At 38.6% G+C, this 25288-nt stretch overlaps 1 protein-coding gene across 1 annotated transcript in view; it reads left to right on the plus strand.

The window, feature by feature from the left end:
• The window catches only part of ALDH1L2 (aldehyde dehydrogenase 1 family member L2), a 29752-nt gene continuing 4464 nt past the window's right edge, over positions 1-25288 (plus strand). The window contains exons 1-19 of the mRNA XM_042837575.1: positions 1-108; positions 6058-6199; positions 8370-8604; positions 12107-12272; positions 12919-13020; positions 13767-13856; positions 14811-14945; positions 15296-15421; positions 16906-16997; positions 17769-17916; positions 18664-18783; positions 19940-20067; positions 21068-21218; positions 21920-21990; positions 22125-22230; positions 22589-22676; positions 23657-23750; positions 23996-24092; positions 24854-24952. Coding sequence (XP_042693509.1) covers positions 58-108; positions 6058-6199; positions 8370-8604; positions 12107-12272; positions 12919-13020; positions 13767-13856; positions 14811-14945; positions 15296-15421; positions 16906-16997; positions 17769-17916; positions 18664-18783; positions 19940-20067; positions 21068-21218; positions 21920-21990; positions 22125-22230; positions 22589-22676; positions 23657-23750; positions 23996-24092; positions 24854-24952 — 2241 coding nt within the window. The 5' untranslated portion in view covers positions 1-57. The remainder of the gene's footprint in view (positions 109-6057; positions 6200-8369; positions 8605-12106; positions 12273-12918; positions 13021-13766; positions 13857-14810; positions 14946-15295; positions 15422-16905; positions 16998-17768; positions 17917-18663; positions 18784-19939; positions 20068-21067; positions 21219-21919; positions 21991-22124; positions 22231-22588; positions 22677-23656; positions 23751-23995; positions 24093-24853; positions 24953-25288) is intronic.

The raw sequence follows: 25288 nt of genomic DNA on the forward strand, positions 1-25288 counted from the left end.
GTCAGACGAGGCGCTCCGCCGGGAGGGCACGCCGCTCGCCCGACCGCGCACCGCAAGATGTTACGGGCAGCCCCGCGCCTGTTGCGGACCTTCTGCACGAGCTCCGCGGTGAGCGGGGCGCTAAACGTCGACGGACGGGGCCGGGCCGAACCGAGTCGAGGCGGGCGGGGGTCGGGGGGATTGTAAGGCGCGTACGGGCGCGGGGAGGGCGAGAGGTTTCTTGAGGCACCGGAGCAGCATCCTGCCCGGCCCGCGGTCATCAAATGGGCGCCGCGGGGATGCGGCTGGAAGGAGCCGGTGGGCCCCGGGCCCGGCCTGGCGGGGGCCTGTGGATGCCGTCTCCCCCCGGGTGTGGAGCTGCTCCCGAGCCCGTCTGGCTGTGCCTCACAGCCTAAGTGCCTCCGCGGCCCATGCATCAGATTTTTGCAGTTCCGAGCGCTTGTTCCGAGCTGTTCTCTTTTTCCTCTTCCGTATATAGACCGTACAAGTGCCTTGAAGTGCCCTGCCCGATCCGCATTGTCCAGATGCTTGGGTCTGGCAAGCTGAGGCTGGGAGAATGCTTTTGCTTTCCTAAAGAGCGCTGTGTTATGCTGGCTCAATTTAGTGCAAGGAACTAATGCCAAGGGCTTTGCATGGAAAGGTCAGAATAAAGAGATTGAACACGAAATGCAGTCAGCGGGGCCAACAGATAAGAATAAATAACTGCTGTGAGCCCACAGATGTCTAATGGGAGGGAGGGAGACCCTATGCTTGGATTCTATTTGGAGGCACTGGAATTTAGCACAAATCCTGATACAACACTGCTTTTCAAAGGAGGCACAATTTAAAATTCATCTTTGAAAAGATGCAGCATATTGAAATATTTACTACCTTTGCTACATCCTTGTAGAGAATAAATAAAATATTGCAGTGTTCTTAGTAGCTTCACAGTCAGAGTAGCAGTTATTAAGCATTCACCTTCAATAAATTTGATTAGAAATTGATAACTCATTACAGTTAAGACCTATGTATATGCCCATGTATGAGAAGCAGCAACAGAAAATGATTTTTAACTATGAAATAAATATTCTTATCAGCAAAAGTTTTGTAGCATTAGAAAGGAAAGAAGAATGTGTAACTTTTGGACTTGACTCCCTTGTTAGGAAGAACGGTTTGACAGAATATCACAGAATCACAGAATGGCCAGGGTTGGAAGGGGCCTCAAGGATCGTGAATCTCCAACCCCCCTGTCACAGTCAGGGTCACCAACCTCCACATTGAATATCAGACCAGGCTGCCCAGGGCCCCATCCAATCTGGTCTTGAACACCTCCAGGGATGGGGCATCCACAACCTCTCTGGGCAGCCTGTTCCAGCACCTCACCACTCACTCTGTAAAGAACTTCCTCCTATCTAAATCTTCCCTCCCTCAATTGAAAGCCATTTCCCCTTGTCCTGCTTTTATCTATCTTTTCAAAGAGTTGAGAGTAGTCACTAGATTTTGTTTGGCTGCTTCTCTATGCAGTGTTGAACTCAAAACCAACAGAGTTACAGTAGAGTGAGCAGCAGCTTATCTTTTGAGAGCACTGTCATATTAACCTCGTTATCCTGTGACTGCTTAACTAACAAGAGAAAGACCAGATCTCTGCAAACCGCCTGGGCTCCGTTGTTTCTTGTAAGTAGGAACTGGGCATCCTTGCAGGAACAAAACAAGAAGTGCACTGCGATTATACATGACCATTAATTTTCCCGTGAAAAGGAGTGTCTGTTGATGAATATCATACATCCACAGTGAGCCAGGCAACTGCAAACAAAATCCGATGTAACTCTTAACATCGCTGACAAAAACAGTGATAAGTTTGTTCTTTGGATGTGCCAGTGATAATGCTCCCATACCCGTCCATCACTTTATTCAATAGCATTGTTTCGGTGTTCTTTAAAGACCTCCTTTCTACAGCTTTATGCTGAGTGGTACTGATGGTATCCTGCCGCAGATATGCCATTTCCATAAGAAGGAAAACACCAAACTATTTTTTATTTCCATGTAATTTTGTACTACTTTCCATTTTAACTGGGTGTTTTGTTCATACCTGATTCTTCAAAAAGGATTTCCCACTTTCACTGGTCTGACTCATCTTAGGCAGAAATTCTTGAGAAGAGTTTCCAAAGTAAGATAGGATCTGGCTCTTAGATTTTTTGCAGTGAATCAATTGTCATTTTTCAAATAAGACAAAAAATGAAGGACTGAATTTGTGGTCTAAACTTGCAAGTCCTTCCACATACGGGATTTCTCCCACAGAACCCAACAGACTTGTGAGTTTGGCTCCTGCTTTCTGCTGATGACAAAGCATGTGTTATGGTGAGAGAAGCAAACTGCCACATCTAAGCCAGGTGCTTATAACAATCACACAGTACACATGTACCACTTGTTGGAGAAGTAACTGAAGCATCAACAGTTGAAAGATCCATTCTGCAATTGAATTAGGTCTCCATCTGAGTAGCTTTCTATGCACAGGAGACACCAGAGTTGATTTCTTGCCAGGCTGATCTTTTTGTGCAGTGCCATTAAGAAATGGAACTTTCTGAGCCCATCTGCATTCTTAACTCCTCAGTCCTTCATAGAACATAGTCCTCTCTTTACTTCTTATCATTTGCTGACTCAGCTCCACAATTAATGTGAATTAAGTCAGTATGACTTACTTAACATAAGGAAAAGATATTGATTTACGGCAACTCGTGATTTGGAACTGGAACTGATACAGAGTTCCATGTAATGTGATAGCCAGACTTCTTCACAGAGAAACATGAACTAAGAGTCAAGTTTAGCATTATGCTATGAGGGAATACAAGAAAAACTGTTCAGAGCAGAAGCTTTGGAGCAAGATAAACAGCAATGCTATATGTAACACTTTGTGAATAAGAGGAGAGAAAGTAGCTCTTAAAGTGATGGTAAATTTGGACTGTAAATTTCAAAGAAGATTGCCGAATATCAAAAAAGCAATAGAGTACAGCAGCAAGTACTTGAAAAGTAATTTAGAATGGAGGTTGGATAAATCTGTAAAAGCAATTGTATTACATGATCACTTGTGATGGCATAGGACTGGATTTTAACTAAGCAGAACACTTTCAGTCTTGTGTTCTTTCTGAGAGATGTTAACAGAAGGATGAGAGTAGAAGTAACTCATATCTGGACTATCTTCAGTATTTCTTCATTGTACTGGTTGGGTTCCCACTTTAAATTGGCTCTGTACAGAGATCAAAGGATTTCCATGCCAAGCATGTTCAGTGAGCCAGCACATTTATCTTTTCCCATGTATTTCCCCTGGTATACTTAAAATAATTAAACAATTACGAAAATCTGATGACTGATTTTGATAAGGCAGCAGTGTTTTTGCTGTGAAAGTAAAAATATTGTCATAAAAACATTGGTTATACAATCTACTTGTATCCACTGAGCCTTACTAGCTTAAATTCACAACAGGGACTTGTCTTTACTAATGTCTTCGAGATAGTGGATGTATTTTAAGCATAACTAGCAACAGTGCAGCATTGGTTAGGAGCACCAGTATCACTGGTCTCACAAAGGATTTCCACCATTCAGCCGTAAAAATCTAATCTTGCAGCAGCCCAAGTTATGTTCACCTTTGCAATTATTTAGTACTGCTTCGATTGCAAGCAAGCTGACTAATGCTGTAATACAGAGAAGTTTGGCCATGGAGCTTCGTTCTGATAGAAAATACTGCCTTTGGACAAATAGTTATTGCCTACTGCTTTACATAAAAACAGTATGCATAAAATAACAAGCTTGCTTCAGTGTTCCTGTAGTGGAACCTTCTATTTTGTAATGCTCTTTCTCTGAGGCCATCTGCAGAACTAAAACTAAAGCTTGAAAACATCAAGATTCATCCACAGTATTTCAACCGTGAAATGAATTGTGATGAAATGGACTGTGGTTTTGAGTAATCTGTTTCTCAGGACATTTGTCATATGATCTGATGGGCAGTCCAGACCGTTTAGCATTCAGTCAATAACCCATTTTGTCAAGGATCCTCATGTCCCAGACTCCATAAGAAAGGGAAGAGAGGAAGGGGAAGAAAAACGTGTGTCAACATACAGCACAAATACCAGTGGTTAAAATATTCAGTGCTTTGATTCACAGAATCATGAATCTCTAACCCTCCTGCCACAGGCAGGGCCACCAACCTCCCCGTTTAATACTAGACCAGGCTGCCCAGGGCCCCATCCAACCTGACCTTGAACACCTCTAGGGATGGGGTATCCACAACCTCCCTGGGCAGCCTGTGCCAGCACCTCACCACTCTCTCTGTAAAGAACTTCCCCCTGACATCCAACCTAAATCCCTCAAGTTAAAGCCATTTCCCCTTGTCCTGCTGTTATCTGTCCTTTCAAAATGTTGATGAAGAGTTGATAATTGGTTCCTATTTATCCTTCTGAGCTTGTGGCATCCAGTGTGTCATTCAGGAAAAAATGGCAGTCGAAGTCCATTTGGGAAAGATGAAAGTTAGGACGAAGGTGAGGATGTGGATTTATATTCCACCTTTCATTCAGGGGCCTCCCAAGAAGTCTGAGTCTTTAGTAGTCTGGGTTTAGAAGAAGTTTCTGTCCGATTCAGCTTTGGGGAAGGCAAGCTTTTTTGTTTGTGTGAACCTTTCCTTCGTTGCCAGGTCTGTTTGTTTTTTAAAGGTTGAAAAATGCAAAGGAAGCACTTGCAGGGGCAATCCCACCCTCTGCTCATTCTTGTACCCTGCTGGACCTGCATTAGGGCTCACGGCAGTGCAATGAACTGGATCTGTGAATCAGTTAAGAATGAGGCGTGTTTTGTTAGGTCAGTGTCCACCTATCTCAGTACTCTCAGGAAGACTTCTTCAAGAAGGAAGCGAGGAGGCATATGTGAGGAGGATTGTAGGATTGAGGATGTGGCACTGAGGGAGGCACTGAGGCTTAGTGATGGGATTTCATAGGTCAGATATTGGTATTCGTAGGTACATATTGGACTTGAATCTGGAAGGTCTTTTCCAATCTGGATGATTTTGTGGTTCTACAAGGTCTTGGGTTATTTGAAGAGCATCCCAGTGTACTTGTGGTGTTCACAGTAAAATCCTATTAATCTTGGAGCAGTTTCAAAGTTGGAGCAGATTCACTGAATCTGGGCCACTTCTCCCTGCCTTTCCTGTTCATACAAGTACTACATCCTGCCCAGAAAACATATGCTGTGCTCCAGCTGGCATGTTTTCCTGGAAGGAAAAAAGGGAAATCAGAACGTCCTCAAAGCTGGTATTCTGCAGAAGACTGCTCTTCAGATTTTGAGGAGTCTAAAGGAGTTAGTACTTTTCTCAGGGTTTGAGAGCTTAAGTAAAGCAGCAGTAAGTGATTTTCTGATATCATGTAGTGTCATTATTCTCACTCCCCTAAAAATCAAAAGGTGGGGCAGCTATTGGCATCTGCTTAGTCTGAAGAAGCTTGAAAGCTTGTATCCACTGAACTTAGAAGCAAACACAGAAGGCTGGGAAAGTCCAGCAAGGGCACTGAGTAGCAGTGTTCCCTTGTGGGAAGATTGAATGAATGATCACTACCTTTAACTTGGTAGGAACAACATGAGCTTGTCTTCTTTGTGTATCCATGTTAACAACAAATTATACGCCACCATTTAATTAAAGGGATTTAGAGGGCATGCTCTAGGCACCAATGTTATGCCAAGAGAAAATGTTTTTAATGTTTTCAAAAATATTGTTTCATTTAATATCGTATCTTATGTCCAGGAGTAAGATAATGGAGCCTGTTATACCTCTTATAGCAAGCAGTGAGTCTGTCTAATGAAAATTATGGGAAACCAGTATACATAAACATAGTATCTGCTGATACTTTATGCTCAGTGTGGTCTCACAGAACTACACATTGCCTATAGCTTATCTAAAAAACTGATTGCTTTTCCTTCAACTGAAAAAAGATCATTTCACTTTAAATTAAAAATAATGCTGAAAGAGCTAAAGAGAAACATAAGCAGCAACATAAATACTATATATCCTATAACATGGTTTGTTTTAATTCTTTTGATCAGGCATACCAGCATAAGCTAAAGCTAGCCCTTATAGGTCAAAGCATTTTTGGACAAGAGGTTTATAACAAGCTGAGGAAAGAGGGCCATAAAGTTGTGGGAGTTTTCACAGTGCCTGACAAGAATGGACAAGCTGATCCTTTGGGTAAGTGTACTTAATCTAAATGCTGACATTACAGGCATACAGAACTTGCACTGCTCTGAGATGTCTGTATGGGAGTGACTTACATATGCATGTATTACATATATTGCCTTTGATACATTGGGTTCAGCACAAGAACTATGCTTAAACGAATACACAAGTCCCAGAGCTGATTTAACACTTTGTTAATTAGTGAGCATTTAAAAATTGTTTCTAGCTGTGCAGGGCCATATGCCACAATATTTTCTTTTAAAATAAATTAATCTGGGTACCTTATTTGAATGTCTACCTAGAAGTACCATCCTGAACTAGATCTGTATCTTAATAATAATCAAAATATGTAGAAGTAGGTTTGAGGAACAGTCCATTAGTCTTGATTAGCTCCTGACTTGACAGGATGTATTAGCAAATAGCTGCTGGGCCTGCACACAAGCACAAATGTCTGTCACCTGTTCCATGGTGCTGCCTGGGACACTCAAGTCTTGGAGCCAAGCCTGTTTATTCTTGGCTTTCTGCTCTTTCTGACAAGTTTGTATGCAGCAGTATATCTGCAGAACCCATTTATCTTCCATTTAGACTAAGGAAAACTCACTGGAAAGAGTAAAAGAGGCTTTGCTCTTCTTTTTTACATTGCCAAGATTTTGGAAACTTTCTAAGAGATACTCAAAATTGAACTCATACAGCGGAAAATAGCATGGTAAAGAAGCTGCTTTGTAGCCATTATCTGAATTGTAACTTTCTCTTATTTTTCAGTGCCACAAAAATGGTGAGTTAATAGGATTAACAAGTGCCAAAGAAGAACTTACCTGTATGAATTAACAGAAATTAAAACTACATTCCATGACCTGTCTCAAGTGTCTCTTTTTTTGATCTGTTCGGGTCCTGACACGCTTTTATAGAATGAGGGAAGAATCAAATGTAGATTTTTCTTACTTGTTCTGTGGCATTCCCAACAGCTCTCAAGTTTATTGCATTCTGTGACCTCATTGAAAGAGTTATCATACACTGGAAAAATTATAGGAGATATTTATTGGTTTAGAAAAAGACAATGTGTCTGTCCAGCTCTGGAAGCATACCGTAACAGTTGGTTGCATTATAGAAACTGTTATTATACAGTTTTTATACTAGCAGATGTAACTCAAATCTTTGGCTGATTTCCATCATGACCATTTTAATTGAGCTGTAGAATGCTTGCTGCTTTCTTAAGACTTTTTTTTTTTTTACTCTCTGATGATCCAAACAACTTAAGTCGCAAGCGAAATTTTTTAGTGTTTCTATATCCTCAGTCAGCTATGATTTTTATTTCTAAAAGCAATTCTAGTGCATGCTAGCTTGCAAAGCACTGTGTGGAATGATACTTCATTAAGTATTTACTTAGGACCTATGTTAATAGGCTAATGATGTTTCAGGTCAAACTCAAAATTCAATTCTAGAAATGAAAAAGAGAAAGGAAATCCAAAAAGTGTTTAGAAATAGGAGTTAAATTAAGTGAATTTTCTGTATTCCCTTTTATTCCTATTACAGATTCAGCTCAACAGCTGTAGAGTTTGACTCTACCATCTTTTCTGTGATGGTTTGTTAAGCAGATGTTCAGTGGAGTTTATCAAACATGTGAAGATTCTGTCTGCAATAACACAGTTGCTTTTTCTCGCCCTTGAGCTAAATTCTTGGTATAGCTGTGTCTCTCACAGATAAATGGGAGCATATCCAGAAAGCATCAGTAAACAGAATATTGAAGAAATGACTGAAGGCTTCTAGAATCTGTAATTATTTGAGCCAAATGGTAAATTGCTGCTGACACAGGCTCATATTTGTAATCAAATACAAATGTGAAAGGTAAAATTAAGCTGTGCTAAACAAGTTGCAAGCAAATGTAATGACCAGACAAGAAATGAAGTGTCATTATTTAATATTCAGTGGCATTCATCACTCTTACTAAGAAGCCATGAGAGCAAAATTAAAGTTGAGAATGGCCCAAGCTATAGTAATGAGAATCAATGACATAATTAATCAAATTTATGCAAGTGTAAAGTTTTATTTAAGTAGCATACAGAACAGCACAAAGGGCTATCTGTAGTACATTTCACTATCTGGGTTGTCGTATAAAACTTATTTCAGTTTGAATGTTTAACACAAAACGTGAATTAAAGAAGCATATATTTTTGTCCCTCAGCACTGGCAGCAGAGAAGGACGGCACTCCTGTTTTTAAATTTCCCAGATGGAGAGCTAAAGGCAAGCCTATCCAGGAAGCAATTGCAGCCTACAAATCGGTTGGAGCAGAGCTAAATGTCCTCCCATTCTGTACACAGTTCATCCCAATGGATGTCATTGACTGCCCAAAACATGGCTCAATTATTTACCATCCATCCATCCTACCACGCCACCGAGGAGCTTCTGCAATCAACTGGTAAGCTTTTGCCTGTTGTTCATCAGAACTACAGTGTAGTTTTAATGTTTCTGTTAGGATGTTGGGCCAAATCCATTATTTATGTAAACATTGACACAGTTCTGTTGCCTTGCAACTGCTCTGAAACAGCTTCTCCGAAGCAGCTGAGTATTTGGATCATGGGCTGCACTTCATACCAGAGACTCAATATTATTTCCACCAAAAGTGCAGCTGTTGTTCCTGGAAGATCAGTGGTGTGGTCTGTGGATTTGTGTATTTTACTCACACAGGTATATCATCAATATTTAGTTTCCATAGGCAGGATGATACCCTTTCAGCTAGCCCCCTTCAAACAATAGGTAACTGTCACAACAGGGCTTCATGAAGAGTCTAAGAATTCACAGAAGGGAAAGAAAGAGATGAAAGAATCCATAAAAAGAAAAACTTCTATCATCCTGTGCAATGCACAAGGCTAGATTGAAAATGTTACTTTGACAGAACTAAACTATGGTAATGAGCACAGTGGATTCTGATGTAGCATTCCTATGTCAAAAGAAATGTCCATATCATTATGTTTAAATTCAAAGAGAAATTGCCTAAATATATTTAAAAAAAAAAAGACTCTTGCAGGTGTCGTGATGATTATCTAAAAAATTAATGCTGTAAGTTCAAAGCAAAAGCATGTTTTGTTTTTTGAATAATGACCCACAGTGGAAAAAAAAAGCTAAGCTGAAGTACTTGAAAAGAGTACTTGAATGGAGAGTAAAGGAGACCATTAGAGATGCAAGGAAATCCTTCAGAAAGTGGCATTTCTGTCCAAAGAAGTAAAATAAGAAAAAGCACCAAATCTGTAAAACATATAAAGGGCCAGCTTTCAAGGCACAAAATTGAATAACAACCATTTTCTCAAATGTGCTAAAGGTGGGAGGTACGTAGAGTTATGTAGGTGTTTGATATAAAAAGGTGCTAAGCAAAAAGTATGGCATAGCAGAAGACATATATTGGTATTCCAGGTGAAGGAGCTTAAGGTGTTACTACAATACGTAGGTGAGTAAATTAAGATCCAGAAAACAGGAGGTAAAATTTGAAGTTAAAAAGACATAAGGTAATGATACATAAGAGGAAAAAAGCTGACTTTGTATAAGCAGTAAAATCTAAGTTGTTGTTCAGGAAAGAGACCATGGGAAGGATCTTAGTGCATGAAGGAAGTAGAAATGCCTCAAAAATCTTGGTATAGACCAACTTCTGCATGATGGCAGATAAGTCTAAGAGTCTTCAAAGTGTCAAACAGATCACTGGGAAGGAAATATGTCAGCAGTATAAAAATTCGTGAAAGACATGGGAAGGTGGATAGAGAGCGATTGCTCATTCTTTCTTAATCAAAGTGAGAAGGCAGCCAACAAAGAGATCAGATGGTAGGATTTGAATAAATAAAGTACTTGTCTCCTTTCAGTCAGTTATTAACCTGTGGAACTGCTCATCTAGAGAGAGAGGTCAAGAAAGAAGTTTTCTTGGAGAAAGGGTTCATTAAGATCTGTTCCACAGGAAGGTGTAGATACAGACATACCAACTATCTTTCAGTAAGTTCCTGAGGTAAACATTTCTGGAGTCAGGAATGTATCCCAGTGGTCTATCACCAAGTCTTGCCCTGTTTTGCATGTTCATTCTGTAAGCATATGCTTTTGCCCTTTGCAGATAAAGGCTGTTCTTTTAAGACCTTTTAACTATGCTAGAATTTAACTTTAGTTTGGCCTTTTCTGATGACTCTCATGTTTCAGCCTTACACCCCTTGCTCTTGTTACAGTTTTTTCCATCTGTTATGGCTGCAGCCCATGAGCTGTGGCAGACCCTTTTCCCACACAAACACCATGACTGAGAAAACCAGTGGGAACGAGGCATGTCTAAGAGGCATCTGTTACAGGCAAGGGTCCTGAATCTCTGAGGGTTCCTCACTCCATTCTTTACAGCCTCTTCCAGCTGCTGCCACTTTGTTATCAGCAGCCATCTGCTTGGAGGGAGCTTGGAGATGGTGCACAGAAGGAGTTCTCAGGAGTTCTCATCCTGTTGTCTGCTCAGCATCAGAGATGTTTTTCCACAGTACTTTCTTCTCTGCCAGAGCAATGCTGAGGACATGCATTAGGGGGATCATTCTGTATTTCCAGATAATATAAAACAGATGAGATGCTGCTTCAATGTGTGGAGGATCTGTTATCTGTTTCACTTTTATTTGAACTACTAATTCCCCCAACTGTCTTCAGAGTTTGCCTCTCTTTCTACACAAATGCATGCTTTTAATAATGTAGTTTTCAGTGTTCATATAGTGAATTTTCAAATATATAAGCCAGATTTCAGATGATCCTCTCACAACTTGGACTGCCAAAGGAATACTTACGTATGTCTTATGTCTTACAAAAATGGTATTGATGTTTGCACACAGACACTTCAGGGTGCTCCCTTAAGCACTTTGACTTTCCATCATTCTGAAGTACCTGCATCTCCAAGGGACAATTGGAAAAATCTATCTGGCTGGATTCCCTTTAAATTCAGAAACAAATCCCGAGTTGATGTAAATTAGTATAGATCTGCTGTATAACTAGTGCTATGTTCATGCAGACCAGCTGAGAATCTGACTGGATATTAATTCCCCCGATGTTTTTTCCTTAAACAGTTGTGTATTAGTATTTTGCTAAGTGTCCACCATTTTCCACTGTTGGTTTAGCTCTTTTTCAGCTGTGAGACAAGTGTGCTTCTCTTGCTGACCTACAGATAAGCTGTGAAGCTTAGCTAATTACAATAAATAATTAGGAATTATTTAGACTGCTTAGATGCTTCCATCTTTCAAACACACACAGCTATTGCACACTTCCTGCTTATATAATCAATAGATATCAAGATGTTATAATCACAATATAATTGTATAATCAATAGATATCAAGATCTTATAATCACAATATAATCAAGAGAGTTAAGCAAAGTAGACAATGATAACAAAAAGAGAATAAGTGGAAGAGCTTACCCTTTGGCTGAGCTCACCACAAAACACCAATAGAGGTGATCTCCAGAAGAGATCCTTCCTCGCTGGTAGCCAGCTCTTAAGTAGATCTAGGAGGGGTGCAGCCAGGCTCCACTCCTTCCTGCAGCACAGGTGAATTGCCTTCAGCTGTGCTCCTCTGGCTGACTCATGGCTCACCTCAGGTGATCAATCAGAGGTTCAGGCCGTGACTCAGCAGTTCCCATACATTGCTCTATACATTCAAGCCACTGATGATGCATTTTAAATAGCACAATGACTGTGATGGGCACTCTGGATTCAGCTGCAGCCTTTCTTATGTCACTTTGTGAAAAATATATATACAGTATCAAAGCTCTGGGTACTTGGCTATGAAATGAGCAATGAAATTGGTGATAAAGACAGTTGGGATCTTCAATCTGCATAAAGCAAATGAATGTGTAACACATACATGGATATCCCTGTCTGCTTTCACTTTTTCTCTATTTACTGTAAGGCTTCTTTTACCTCCAGGACTTTAATTCAAGGAGATAAGAAAGCAGGATTTACAATTTTTTGGGCTGATGATGGTTTGGACACTGGACCAATACTTCTGCAGCGAGAATGTGATGTTGGCCAAAATGATACTGTGGATGATCTGTATAACCGGTTTCTCTTCCCAGAAGGAGTAAAGGCTATGGTATGTTTACCTGTACTAAACATTTTATAAGAAAAGAATAGCATCTGCTGGATTTTGAAACGACAAAAAAAAAAAAAAAAAAGGGAAATATGGACTAGATGGTTACATTTGGGGAGAGAGATTGTGGTGCTCAGATGAATTCTAAACTTCACAGGAACTCTAAACTTCAGAGGAACTCTATTGCTTTACAGCAGCTGAGGAGGTTGGCCTCAGAATATTTGTTGCTGACAGTGGGCAGAGTATATCCTGTTTCTGCAGAAGACAAGAGTTCAGGTTTGTCCTGAGTGTATAGAAATAACTTTCTTTGCAGAAAGAAAAGGGAAAGAGATGAATGCAAAGGAATGCAAAGGTACAGAGCCACATTCTGTCCTTACCTAAACTCTGGTCCTGCTTAATTCCGGCAGCTGCTGTATGTGTGACTAGGTACTCCCATCATATTCTGAGGCTATTTCTTTTGTCACAGAAGTTTCTCAAGAATATATGTACATTAACCAGTGCCACAGTGGTCCCCTAGATTTTGGAAAACCTGGGTTTTGAAAATAAAACATTTCCTCTTGTGGACGAAAATTTTCTTCTGTCAGCCATGAGCGTGACTGAGGACAAAAGGAGAACCAAGCTGATGTTAAATCTGTTCCTTTTTACTTAGGTGGAAGCTGTACATCTAATTGCTGATGGTAAGGCACCTCGTATACCTCAGCCAAAAGAAGGGGCAACATATGAAGGGATCCAGAAAAAGGAAAATGCAGAGGTACTGTTAAGTAACACTGTGATACGTGCCAATTACTAGAAGAAGTTGTTGCTAATTCAGACTGCAATAGCAGTGACTTGAAATGAATGTACGTTTTAACTCAGTTGTTTCCTCCCCTCCTATTTCTGGGACAAATCCATGAAGACTCAGGTTAAGTTCAGATTGTCAGCCAGCAGTCACGTATGTTTAGAAACTTGATCTACTTGGGATCATCTGCACATAGCTAGATGGCTGTTGTGCCTTCTGTGGGTACTTAAGTTACCATACTTTGAAATATAACACTGAACGGGGATAAAACTGTCCTAGCATGTTTGCCGATAGTCTATGCTGTTTTCTTTACCAGAAATGGGTTGGAAGTTAGGAAATGGAAACACACACTTTTTACATTTATACTATGCTTATTAAATTTGTTAATCATAATATTATTTATGAGTCAATGAATACCTAGTAGCAAGAGTTATGTTACCAGTATTTTAGTATGAGAAGGAGGATCTGTGGACAGATAAAAACTGCACAGAGCAGAGAAGTGTTAAGATCATCCCATGTGATAGGAAGAGCATCCCATTTGATAGATCTTTGATAATCAGCCATGTAGAGATCACTGATCTTCCTATATTAGATCAGACCCTTTCTGTGTTCCTAACAGCTGAAAGAAAGCGAGGGAAAAATTTGTAAAGTGGTAAACATTAATAACTTGATTTGTAACTAAAGAGAGAAGAGTTAGCTGGTATGTCATGATTTCCTAGATCTCCTGGGATCAACCTGCAGCAGCTTTGCACAACTGGATCCGAGGGCATGATAAAGTACCTGGAGCATGGGCAACAATAAATGACCAGGTATGCTCTGTAAATTCCACACCCAATTTGTGGCTGTTTTCTCTTATAAAAGCTATGAGTGTCTGCATGCAGGTGAATTAATATGTGAACTACACTGGAGGAGCTCATTTGATAACTGTATATAGCTAATTTTTTAAAATCATAATTTAATTAAAAGATAAGAACAGTATATAAAAAAATACATGGTATGAAGCAGTAAATAACAAGGCTAGAACCGCAGTCATTTTGGGAAGCAGATAAGCATTACAGTGCAATGAAACCCATACTGAAAGGGCACCGCCACCATGTAACAGAAAAATGAAACACTGTGAGTAACAGAAATAGCAAAGGAAGGGTTTTCTAAAAGAAATTTGGGCCTGGAAATACAAAAATCACTTGCAGAAATAAATATGCCTAATTTTATCTCTGAACGGCTATTTCCTTTTGATGTTTTAAGACCGTTATACATATGATCCACATTTTACTTGCATAAAATATTTTAAAAATCACATTTCCTGGCTCTGACATCCTAATTTTTTTTACTTAAAAATTAGCCGTCTATGGGTAGATTGTCCCAAAAGCCTGGTTCTGCACTGATGTCCAGAGACTGATGATGCTTTGAGAGCCCAGAAAAAGCAAAAGAGCCCAAGTTCAGCAGCGCCAGCCTGGAGGCAGATCTGGACTCCAACACTTAAGTCTGGCTTCTGCTGTTCATATACTGTTTTATACTGTCAAATGTTCCTTCCCCTTTTGCACTGGTTTAGTCATGCACAATGTTAAAGCTAAGCAGCTTTGCAGGTTTAGGCAGCTTGCGAAGTTTTACGTGTCCCAGGTTGTAAAGATACAGAAATTACGTTGTAACATGGTTTGCACCTTTGTATTACTTTGTATTGTATCAGTTTCCAAACAATGTCAGTTATTTGGTTTTTAAAACATGTTGAGAATCTATGTACTTTTAATTCCCTTTACTTTTAGATGGTTACTTTTTATGGTTCATCATTACTTGATGCTTCAGTGCCTGCTGGACAAGAGCTGGCAATAAGAGGTGCTTCAAGACCTGGACTTGTAACCAAGAATGGTCTAGTCATTTTTGGTAATGATGGGAAGATGGTAAGTGCTCCATCTGACAAACATGAGTATGAATGGAATAAATTAGCAAGAAGTGCAGGTAGTGTGGAATTGTCAGGTTGTACAAATCCAGCTGCAAATGGTAGCTGTTTTGCTTGACATTTACCAGTGCACCACCATCCTATAGGTAGGATATCCATGTTTTGCTTCACGCTCAATATATTCATTTTCAGTAAAGATTAAAATGTATTAGTATAGAGGATAATCTGAAGGACAAGTAGGAATGTCCTGTTTTATATTATATATATCATATCAGCTTTCCTGCAAGGCACACATGTTACTATTTGTGACCATACTGATGCATAAAAGCTCATATCCCCCTCAATTTTCAGGTATTAGTGAGAAATCTGCAGTTTCAGGATGGAAAAATGATCCCTGCTTCTAAATACTTCTCTGCTGATGAAACAACTACCCTGGAACTTACAGAAGAGGAGAAGAAGATGGCAGAAGATATTAAGGTAATTCAACAAACTGCTTAAGTTGAATATTACTACAGATGAAAACATCACTTCATTCTCATGAGTGGCATATCGTTTATTTAACCATGCAGATTGTCTTTGAAAAAATATTGTATGAGTCTTCAGTTAGTAAAATTAATTTGAATGGATTTAAGAGTTCTCAATAAGCTTAGACGTATCCTTATCAAATTTTATTTCATATGCAAGTGATACAAAAACAGTGATCACAGAGGCAGTTATGGTAAATGTTTATGAATGATGAAGGTGGGAGCAAGGGAAGAGTCAGGAGAAACTAAGAGATCTTTATCTCAAAAAATGAAGTTATCTCACAACAGTGAGTCTACTGAAAACAGCCTTGAACTATGATGTCATTCACTTGCATGCTGTCAAAAGTGGTTCTTGTGGACAAGATCCAGGGAGTCTTGAAACAGCAGTCTGAAGGAGAAAAGCAGCGATTTTCTCCCTGTGCCTTTGTTACTTTAGCTATTAGTAAGCTGGCTGGTAGTTGCTCCAATAGTTTTGTTCTGCCCTGATGTCCAGGGACTGGTGCTACTTTGAGAGCCCAGAAAGAGCTCAGAGATCTAGCTGGTAGAGGGAATGCAGCAGTAGGGCAGCTGGAGCAAAAGGTTGCCAAGGCCAGAGAGGCACCTTGCCGCTCTCTTCTGTAATCTGCCCCTTGGTAATGAGTGTCATGTGCTTAACTCAAAGCCATGTTGGTCAGTAATTTAGGTTTTGTGCCAGAGCAACCAAATCATAGATATCTTCCCTTCTCCTAACTCTGCTACAGTCAGTAACTTTTGACACAAGCCAGGCAGCTTGATGCGCTCATGTTTTAAGCTGCTGCTCCAACATTACCTTGAACTTGCTTGCCAGCAACTGAAGTGCTGAAGGATTGACTGACTAAAACAACAGCTAAAAGAAATATAAACTCTTTAGTTCAAGACATGAACTGCTAACTCTGAAACCTAATTATACTTAATTGATATGTCTCTCTGCCAGTTATTTCAGCTTGTGTGTTAGCAGGGATGTCCATTGAATGCATGCAGGTTAAACTACTTCTCAACTTTGCCCAGGTGCCAGAAATTCCATCCATCCTGTCACAACGTTCTCCAGGCTGCTCCCACCTCTGCTGACAGCATATTCCATAATGCAGTGAGAAGTTATTGTTAATATTGTTAATATTGTTCATAAAGATCTTAAAAATGGGCCTGTACATTTTTAGCATTGTAGCATTTAGGTTTCTTGCCTGATTAGGTGAAATTATCATGGCTGAAATAACCATTTTTTATATAATTTTGCTGGAGATTTTATTGGCTAATGTGAGGCCTGCATTTCCAGATCCTCTTAAGATAGTTTTCTGTTTTAGGATCTTTAGAAATAATGCATTCACAGGCATGAATATCTTAGAAAATATTGTGTGATAAATACTTCTATCAAGTAGAGGATTGTTCATTATTGGTTCCACAATTTTTATATATTATTAGGCTATCTGGAAAGGAATTTTGAGCAATGTTCCTGTAATAGAAGATTCCACAGACTTCTTCAAATCTGGAGCATCCTCTATGCATGTTGTCAGGTATAAAACTAATCTAAACAAGGAAATTATGAAGCAAAAGTTAATGGGAACAATATTGTCACAGTGCTTTTAAGTCAGGGTGGATAATATTAAAAAAAAAGCTAAAAATCCAGTGTCTTTTCCAGTACTTGAACTGTTGATTTTTCTACCTCTGAAAATGTGATGGGGTTCTGTTCCCAAAACTAGGACTTACTGGTCTTTCTATTCAAGCGAAGTTCCCCTTAACATCAGGAACAGCAGCCTCACAGGGAAGCATGGTGGTGCCCAAACCTGTCTGCATGTAGTGACAAGTATCTCAGGGGGGCTGATTGAGAAGCTGAGCAAAGGACTCCCCAGAGGGAGAGAGGAGCCATTCATAGAAGTAGTTCAACCCATGCATACAATTGCACAGAATTTAATGGGTCACCTCAGTTAACTTCTTTTTGCAAGTCAGATATCCTAGGCCATAATATAAGATTAGCATATCATTGTTTTTTTTTGTTTTTTTAATTAATGTATTATTGTCCTAAAATACCAGTCTCATAGAGCTCTAAACTGCCTCTGTGTATGGGTTAGGGTCATCTCATGTGCAGTTTTGTCTATCAATATATGCTATTTATCATTTATTTACAAATGTTTATCAGAAAGTATTCTCAGAGAAACAGATACACGTATATTCAAATGCACACGAACTGGTGCCCAGTTTTGGCCTCTTTCCACCTTCCAATGGCTTGTTTATCTGAATAATTCTTCCATTTGTAATTTAACTTATTCTTTCTTTAAAATCCTCAGAATGCTAGAAGAGATCAAACAGAAATACAGCGGGCTTCAGCTTCAGAATGAAGATGTGTATATGGCCACTAAGTTTGCAGACTTTATTCAAATGGCTGTCAGAAAACTCAGAGGAGAGGACGGAGAAGAAGAGTTGGTCATTGATTATGTAAGACCTTTAATTTTCCCTTCCCTGGTTATTCTTTATTTGTGGGTTGTTGTTTTTTTGGGGTTTTTTTTTTGGAAGAGGAATAGACACTGGATTGCTTGATGCAATGAGGAAAGCCACTGTTTGGTCATGCAAACTCTCCTTTGTAACTTTTGTTTTTCAAGTTTTACATATAGGCATTTTGAATTGGAAGTATGTATGTAATGTCATGTACAGTGTTATGGTGTTCTAGAAACTGTGAGATCTAGAATAGAGTGGCTTGCACATGGGCAGATACTCCTACTGCCCCTGCACTATCCTACCAGAACGCCTCAGTCACAGTGGTTCCAGGCCTTCTGTCCTGAGGCAAAATGTGCCAGACTCACTCCTAAGAAAAGAGAAGATTGTGTGTTTTATGAAGTGATTAAGCAAGTCAGAATTTCTTGAATTTAGAAGTTAAGCATGTGTTTCAATTCCACTGGGACTAGCCTTAACCAGGATATATTTAACCATAGAGATCCAGTGATTAAAAGATACAGAAATCAGCTTAACTGTCTCGGAGTGTGGGCAGTGGTGTTAATGGATAATGTTACTTGCATTTAATTTTGCCTTTCTGGACATTCCTAACAGCCATATATACATCCTAAAATTCAGCTCAGTGTTGACTACCCATATATATACATGTATACATATCAAAACCCTGATAAGCTGCATTAAAACCTTAATTGTTAAAAAGGTAAATTAACTTCTTATTTATTTTGCTCCTAGGTTTCAAAAAATGTGAACAATATGACTGTGAATATGCCATACCAATGTTTCATTAATGGTCAGTTTGTCAATGCTGATGATGGAAAAACATACGATACCATAAATCCAACAGATGGATCAGTAAGTAATTTTTAAATACAATCACAGAGTCACAGAATTGTAAGGGTTAGAGGGGATCTCTGGAGATCATCTAATCCAGCTCCAAATTTTGGTGTATTTCAAGTACTTTGCCTACTAAAAAATCTGAAGCACCAAATATCACCATGTTCAAAATCATACATTAAACAACTTCCCAAAGTAATTTTAAATTTAAATTTAGTTCTCAATTTATATATTCTACATTTTTTGCATTTCTGTCAAGTTGTGCTTTAAAAATAACCCAATTCTACTTCAGCTAGCATCTTAATCTCCATACAGCTGTGTTTTACCTTGTTTTCATTCCTGTTTATCTTCACAACAAAAACTGCTAATGTTTAGTTGCTAAAGAGGTATTTCTTTTACAATATTGTATGTATTTTCTGTCAGTCATTAACTTCAGCTTTTACTTTACTACAAATCTGTCTTAGGGTAAAAGTGACTTTAAAATATCTCATTAAATTCCCAGTTAGAAAAATGCCTTTTGAACAGGAAAATACAGTTCCACTTTTTCCTCTCAAAAGCACTAAATCTTGGTTGAGCAACTCAGAATTATTAATATAAGTCATATATGATGCCCATATGTTATTTCTGGAGTAACTGAATTCTACTAAAATCAGCAGCACGAATTTCACTATCATCAGAAGCCAGAATGTGGCACTTCTCTGTACCTCATTCTGGAATGGAATAAAAGTCATAGCAATTCTGTTTTAGGGTTTACATTGTATATTGGTATAGAACACAATCGTCATAAAATACTACATGTAAGTCGTGGTAACAGAAACTCAGCTTCTTAGAAATGAAATGTTCAGGACTCGTTTTACCACATTTGGATATAAGACCATAGACCTTCAAGACCTGTAATACCGTGCTGATCTTACATATAGAAAGAAAAGGTGACTTCCAGTGGGATGATGTGCCTTGCTGTGAGAAAGGAAAGGAGTTCCTACATTGTCTTCCAAGTTCTGCCTCCATCAGCTGTGTCTCAACTTCTTGCAGCATGTCTCACCCATGGCAGCTGATTGGCTCCATGATATTATTTGCTATGTTATTATATCAATGATCTGCTTATACCCAGTTAAGAGTAACACTCTGCATCCAGCCGTTCTGTCTGAGCTGAGGCATTTCTACCTGGTGACAGGTGATTGCCAGTGTATCTTCTGCTTCCGTGGCTGACGTTGACAGAGCAGTGGCAGCAGCAAAAGAGGCATTTGAAAATGGCGAATGGGGAAGAATGAATGCAAGGGAAAGAGGGCGACTCATGTACAAGTATGTAAAGGGCAGCATGTGTGGGTTTGGTCTGGTTTTGTTTTTAAATCATATTGTCTAGCTCCTCTGAAGATCTGTTGCATATTTTCTGAATATGTTGGATATTCATACTCCAGTGTCCACCTTATTCAAATAAGGGCCATTTTTCCTCTGGCCTCTGTTCAAAGTAGACCTTTTGAGTGCTAAAATGGAGAAGTTTGTACTGTTAAACACCTACCTCTGCTACTTTGTCTTAAGGAGTCATTAATAGAGGATATTAGGCATGCACTAAGTGGAACTTTCTCCTTTGTACTTGACATGCCATATTTATCCTTTTGTACACTAATGCTGATGCCCTAGCCATTAACTGCTGGATGCAGTTAAAACAGGTACTGAAGAGCATTTTTCCACATTTCTACAAATTTTTTTAATTAGCAGAATTGATGTAGTAGAAAAAATAGTTTCCAAATCCAGTTTTAAATACTCTTTATGGAATCTAAAATGCACCTAACTAACCTCTTAAAATCACACGAGAGCATTGATTATACATTTGAGTAACAAAACACAGACAGAAGCTTAAGAAAAACCTTGATGCATGTTTTGTTTCTATATAAGAGATTTAAGACACGGTTGTAAAAATCCGTTCATGCAAACATGCCTTTCTGCTGAGCAGGGGACAGCAATGAGACACTCCTATAGTTACTGTTAACAATTTTTATCACAAACACTTTGACAGTCTGTTATCTCACTGATGTGCTTGACAAACCTAACAGACAGAGAACTTGAGGCCTAAAAAGAGACTAGCCCAGATTCTTAAACATGCTGAAGCATATAAAATTCAATCTGCACTATGTTAGGATCTGTGTCTTTGAACGTCAGTATGCCTTTGAAGCATCTAACACTATATCAGTATTCCATGCTATTTTAGCTACAGGTCTTTGCCATACAAAACACAATTTTACAATCTCAATGGTTGGAGTTCACTTCTCTTTGACATGCATTTGTGATGGTTTGATTACAGGCTTGCAGACCTAATGGAAGAACATCAAGAAGAATTAGCAACTATAGAGTCTATTGATTCAGGAGCTGTCTACACTTTAGCTTTGAAGACCCACATTGGAATGTCTGTACAAACTTTCAGATACTTTGCTGGATGGTGTGACAAAATTCAGGCAAGTGAAAGTGTAAAGAAAGCAATTGATGGTGATGTTTCTTTACACATTTCTTTTTCTTTTTGCTGATATAGTGTCGAAAAGTAGTATTGACAAAATCAACCAAGAAATTCAAAAAATAAACTAAAATTAGAATTTTACCTAAAGTGAGTCTTCAGACAATACAAAAAGCACAGTCTACTTTCAATTTAAGAATAAGAGTCTGACTCCAAATACCTAATAAATTAATTGAGATGTCGTTGGGTAGGTATGCTTAGTCAGTTCTTGAATATTCCTGGAGCAGAATCACTGTGTTACAGTCATGCTATATATTATGTTCTGAGCAAGGCTGGCATGCTTGTTTGGTACCACAGCAAGTGGCATAAGTTCAACAACATGTCCTGAAGTATCTTTAAGGTGCACAACGAAGGATATCATTCAGCTTTCTTTCCTCCGTTCATTCCTCACCCTATGCTCTTCCATAGTTTTATTATCTATGCTTTTATGTCACCCAGCTGAAAATGGGGAGGTGGTTACTGGACTTTTAGCAGGAAATGTTATAGTGTAAACATCTCCCTCTTTCCATGATGCATAAATTGAATAAATGCTTCTGGTTTTAAAGACTGTTCTGTGGCTTTCTAAAATATACTTAAATGGCAATTGTATTTGTGCAAAAAATAAATGGTTAAATGGTACCAGTATTAATCTGTCTTTTTTTTCAGGGTGCTACAATTCCAATTAACCAGGCCCGGCCAAACCATAATCTAACATTCACCAAGAAAGAGCCAATAGGGTAATTATCTTTTTTTTTTCCTTCTTAGTGACAGCCTGGGCATATAGAAAAATCATTATAAGGCTGCATTCAAAACTATAATTTTTGCCTGATTTTCTGGTTTGTTTGTTTGTTTGTTTGTTTTGAATCTTAAGTGTCTGTGCCATTGTTATCCCTTGGAATTACCCACTGATGATGCTTGCATGGAAGAGTGCAGCATGCTTAGCTGCAGGCAACACACTGGTTCTCAAGACAGCTCAGGTAAGAAGTAAAAGGAATGCTCAAGTGGCTCCGGCCTTCCAGTATTTTGTTCAGACAGAACAGTTCATACATCTAGCAGATTTCATCCATAGCTTGACCTGTTCATATATTTTAAAGTGGAGGTATAATTATATAAATTACTGTGCTCATACCAGGTACTGATTATTTTAAATTCTGCTCTAATGGTACTTTCATTTTCAAGAATGATTTATTTTCTGCAAGAAAATGCCATTTTTGATTTGTCAGTACTGTGAGGAAGAAGATGCATATTGTATCAAAGTGAAGAACTATTGAGTGTAAGAGTAATTACTATGCATTTCATTAAAACAGGAGACCTAACCTAAGTGTTTCTACTTAGGTTACACCTCTGACTGCCTTGAAGTTTGCAGAACTCTCAGCTAAAGCTGGATTTCCTAAGGGTGTTATAAATATACTGCCTGGTTCAGGTAAAACTTTAACAAATCTTTAACACTTCTTTATAGAAAGGGTTGTTAAGCACTGGAATAGGCTCCCCAGGGAGATGATTGAGTCACCATCCCTGAATGTGTTTAAAAACTATTTCCATATGGTGCTGAGGGATGTGATTTAGCGGAGGGCTGTTAGAGTTAGGGTAGTATGGTTAGGTTGTGGACTCAATGATCTTTAAGGTCTTTTCTAACCTGAGTGATTCTGTAGTGCTATGAAATCATTTTTCTATGAAGAACAGGTCATACTAAAGCTGGTGTACTAGTATTTCACCTTTGAAGACCTGTTACATAAGTTCATTGTCTTTGTTGATAGTAGTCTTGCATCCATGACATGCAGCAATTTGACGTATTTTCCTGAACAGAATTGGAAATTTCTGTATGTCACGTGACTCTACCTCATGGTAAGAGCTGTCAGCCCGCACCTTTTCCAAGCTCATACAAACAGCATGAAAACTCTGAAAAAGAGAATGCGTTACAGAGAAACAAATTGCACTTGCCTATAAGACTTCATTTTTTTCTCCTAATTTTATAATCACTTGGAAGTATTTAAATGTGACTGTGAGGCCTAGAGCAAGCTATCAGATATTTCGTGGTCACTATAAACTAGCTGTTCTTCATACCACATAACCTTAGGTCATCATTTTCATCTTTCCCCTGAAAAAGTGAGATGACAGAGCAACTGTATGGAGCAGACTCTGTTACAAATTATACTATTGCACCTGAAGTGGAATATTAGGAAAAAAAATCTTAACAAGAGAAAGATGGGAGAATTTGGACCCATCAATGTGATTTAAGTTAACTAATATGAGATTTTTGTAGTCCTATGAATAAAGCTGTAAATATCAACCAGAATGTAATATTTTATTGGGTTTCCATAGGTCTTTCTGTATACATTGCTGTTGCTGGGGTAGTAAAAATCATATTTGTACTGTCCAGTTAAGGTGTTTTCCTCATCCCAGGTGGCTTAGTGGGACAGCACTTATCTAAACATCCAGATGTTCGCAAAGTTGGCTTCACTGGATCCACACCAACTGGTAAAGAGATCATGAAGAGGTACATAAGATTCATGAATAAATGCTGCTTAATCCAGTTCTTAAGCACCTTATTAGCAATATCTTTCATGTAGCCATAGTAGAAAAGCATACCTACATATGCTTGTTTACATTTATCTCAAATTCTGCTAAGTCACTGTTGAAAAGTAGAGGCTTATACTGTACATTTTCACTAGATATGATTGAAAGGAAATGAATTGAGCTGTTTAAAAGGTTTTTTGTTCTTTTTTTCTTTTTTTTTTCCAGTGCAGCCACTAATCTGAAGAAGGTTTCTCTTGAACTTGGCGGTAAATCACCACTGATCATATTCAATGACTGTGAACTTGACAAAGCTGTAAAAATGGTAACTAGTTTGAAGTAAAATATATTTGAAGCCTTGATGTTACATGCTCACAGTATTGCAGTACTCTTCTGGACTTGTCAAAAACTGCAGCAGGAAGCCCTTGCATGAAGATTCATGAAATCTGTTAGAAAACAGACTCATTTTCTGTAGGATATTTCTTTGTGTTGGCATAATTAACTTATTTGTGCAGCACCAAAAAGATAGGGATACATTAGAGAATATGACAAGGAAGAATTTACATCAGCCAAGTTAACATATTAGAAGTGATTTCTGTCAAAATCTATTAGCCAAGAAAAACAAGCTTTAAAAAGAAAAGCCTGAAAATGAGCTAAAATATACAGTATACTCCCTGTTGTCACACAGTGCCTATTAATTCACCATCAATCACATAATCCACCTTCCCGACTAGCCATAAGGTGTTTAAGTACATGAGTAAAGTGTGAAAATTAGAAATATGGTAGATTTAAGCTTATTTCCTGCTCAGGTGATCAAAATGACAGCAGAAACAGTTCACTCACTAAGAAGCAAATAAAGATCTCCCACACCGTGCTTACAAGAAGCGCTAATTCCATTAGTTCTTTGAACCAACAAAAGCAGAAGGAAAGCTTCCCATATTTTTTTGAACTTTTGTTGGCAGGACAAGAGTCTGAATGTCTTCACTCATGTATGGAAAGTGAAAGCTGAAACTTTGCAGTCAGCAAATGAAACAGAAGGATGCCTATGAAAATATAAATATAAATGTTTTTTATTTCCCCAATCAGGGTATGGGAGCAGTATATTTCAACAAAGGAGAAAACTGCATTGCTGCTGGCAGGCTGTTTGTGGAGGAGTCAATACATGACGAATTTGTTAGAAAAGTGGTAAGATAGTTGAAGACTAAAGTTTAAGCAGACGTATTACTGTGGCACAAAGCTGCTATGACACATGCTTTTCTTGTTATTTTTGTTGTTGCTTACCATAGACTATTCTGCTTCTTGTGAATGTCTTACAGTGTCAAAAGAAAGACACTGAAGGCAAATATTTTCATCAATAATGCAGATAAGTGACATTGAAGTAGATAATGCATCTTCAGTGATACTTCATATTGCACTAGGAAAGTAAAATGAAAACAATGACTTGAACTTCAGTCACTGTGACTGAAGACTGCTATGAAATTTTGAAAAGGCGTATTGGAAGAGTAGCTGGTCATAAAAATC

Source organism: Centrocercus urophasianus, unplaced genomic scaffold (assembly GCF_019232065.1).
Source record: "Centrocercus urophasianus isolate 14NV4802_14NV808 unplaced genomic scaffold, USGS_Curo_1.0 seq_73, whole genome shotgun sequence".
Taxonomy (NCBI): domain Eukaryota; kingdom Metazoa; phylum Chordata; class Aves; order Galliformes; family Phasianidae; genus Centrocercus; species Centrocercus urophasianus.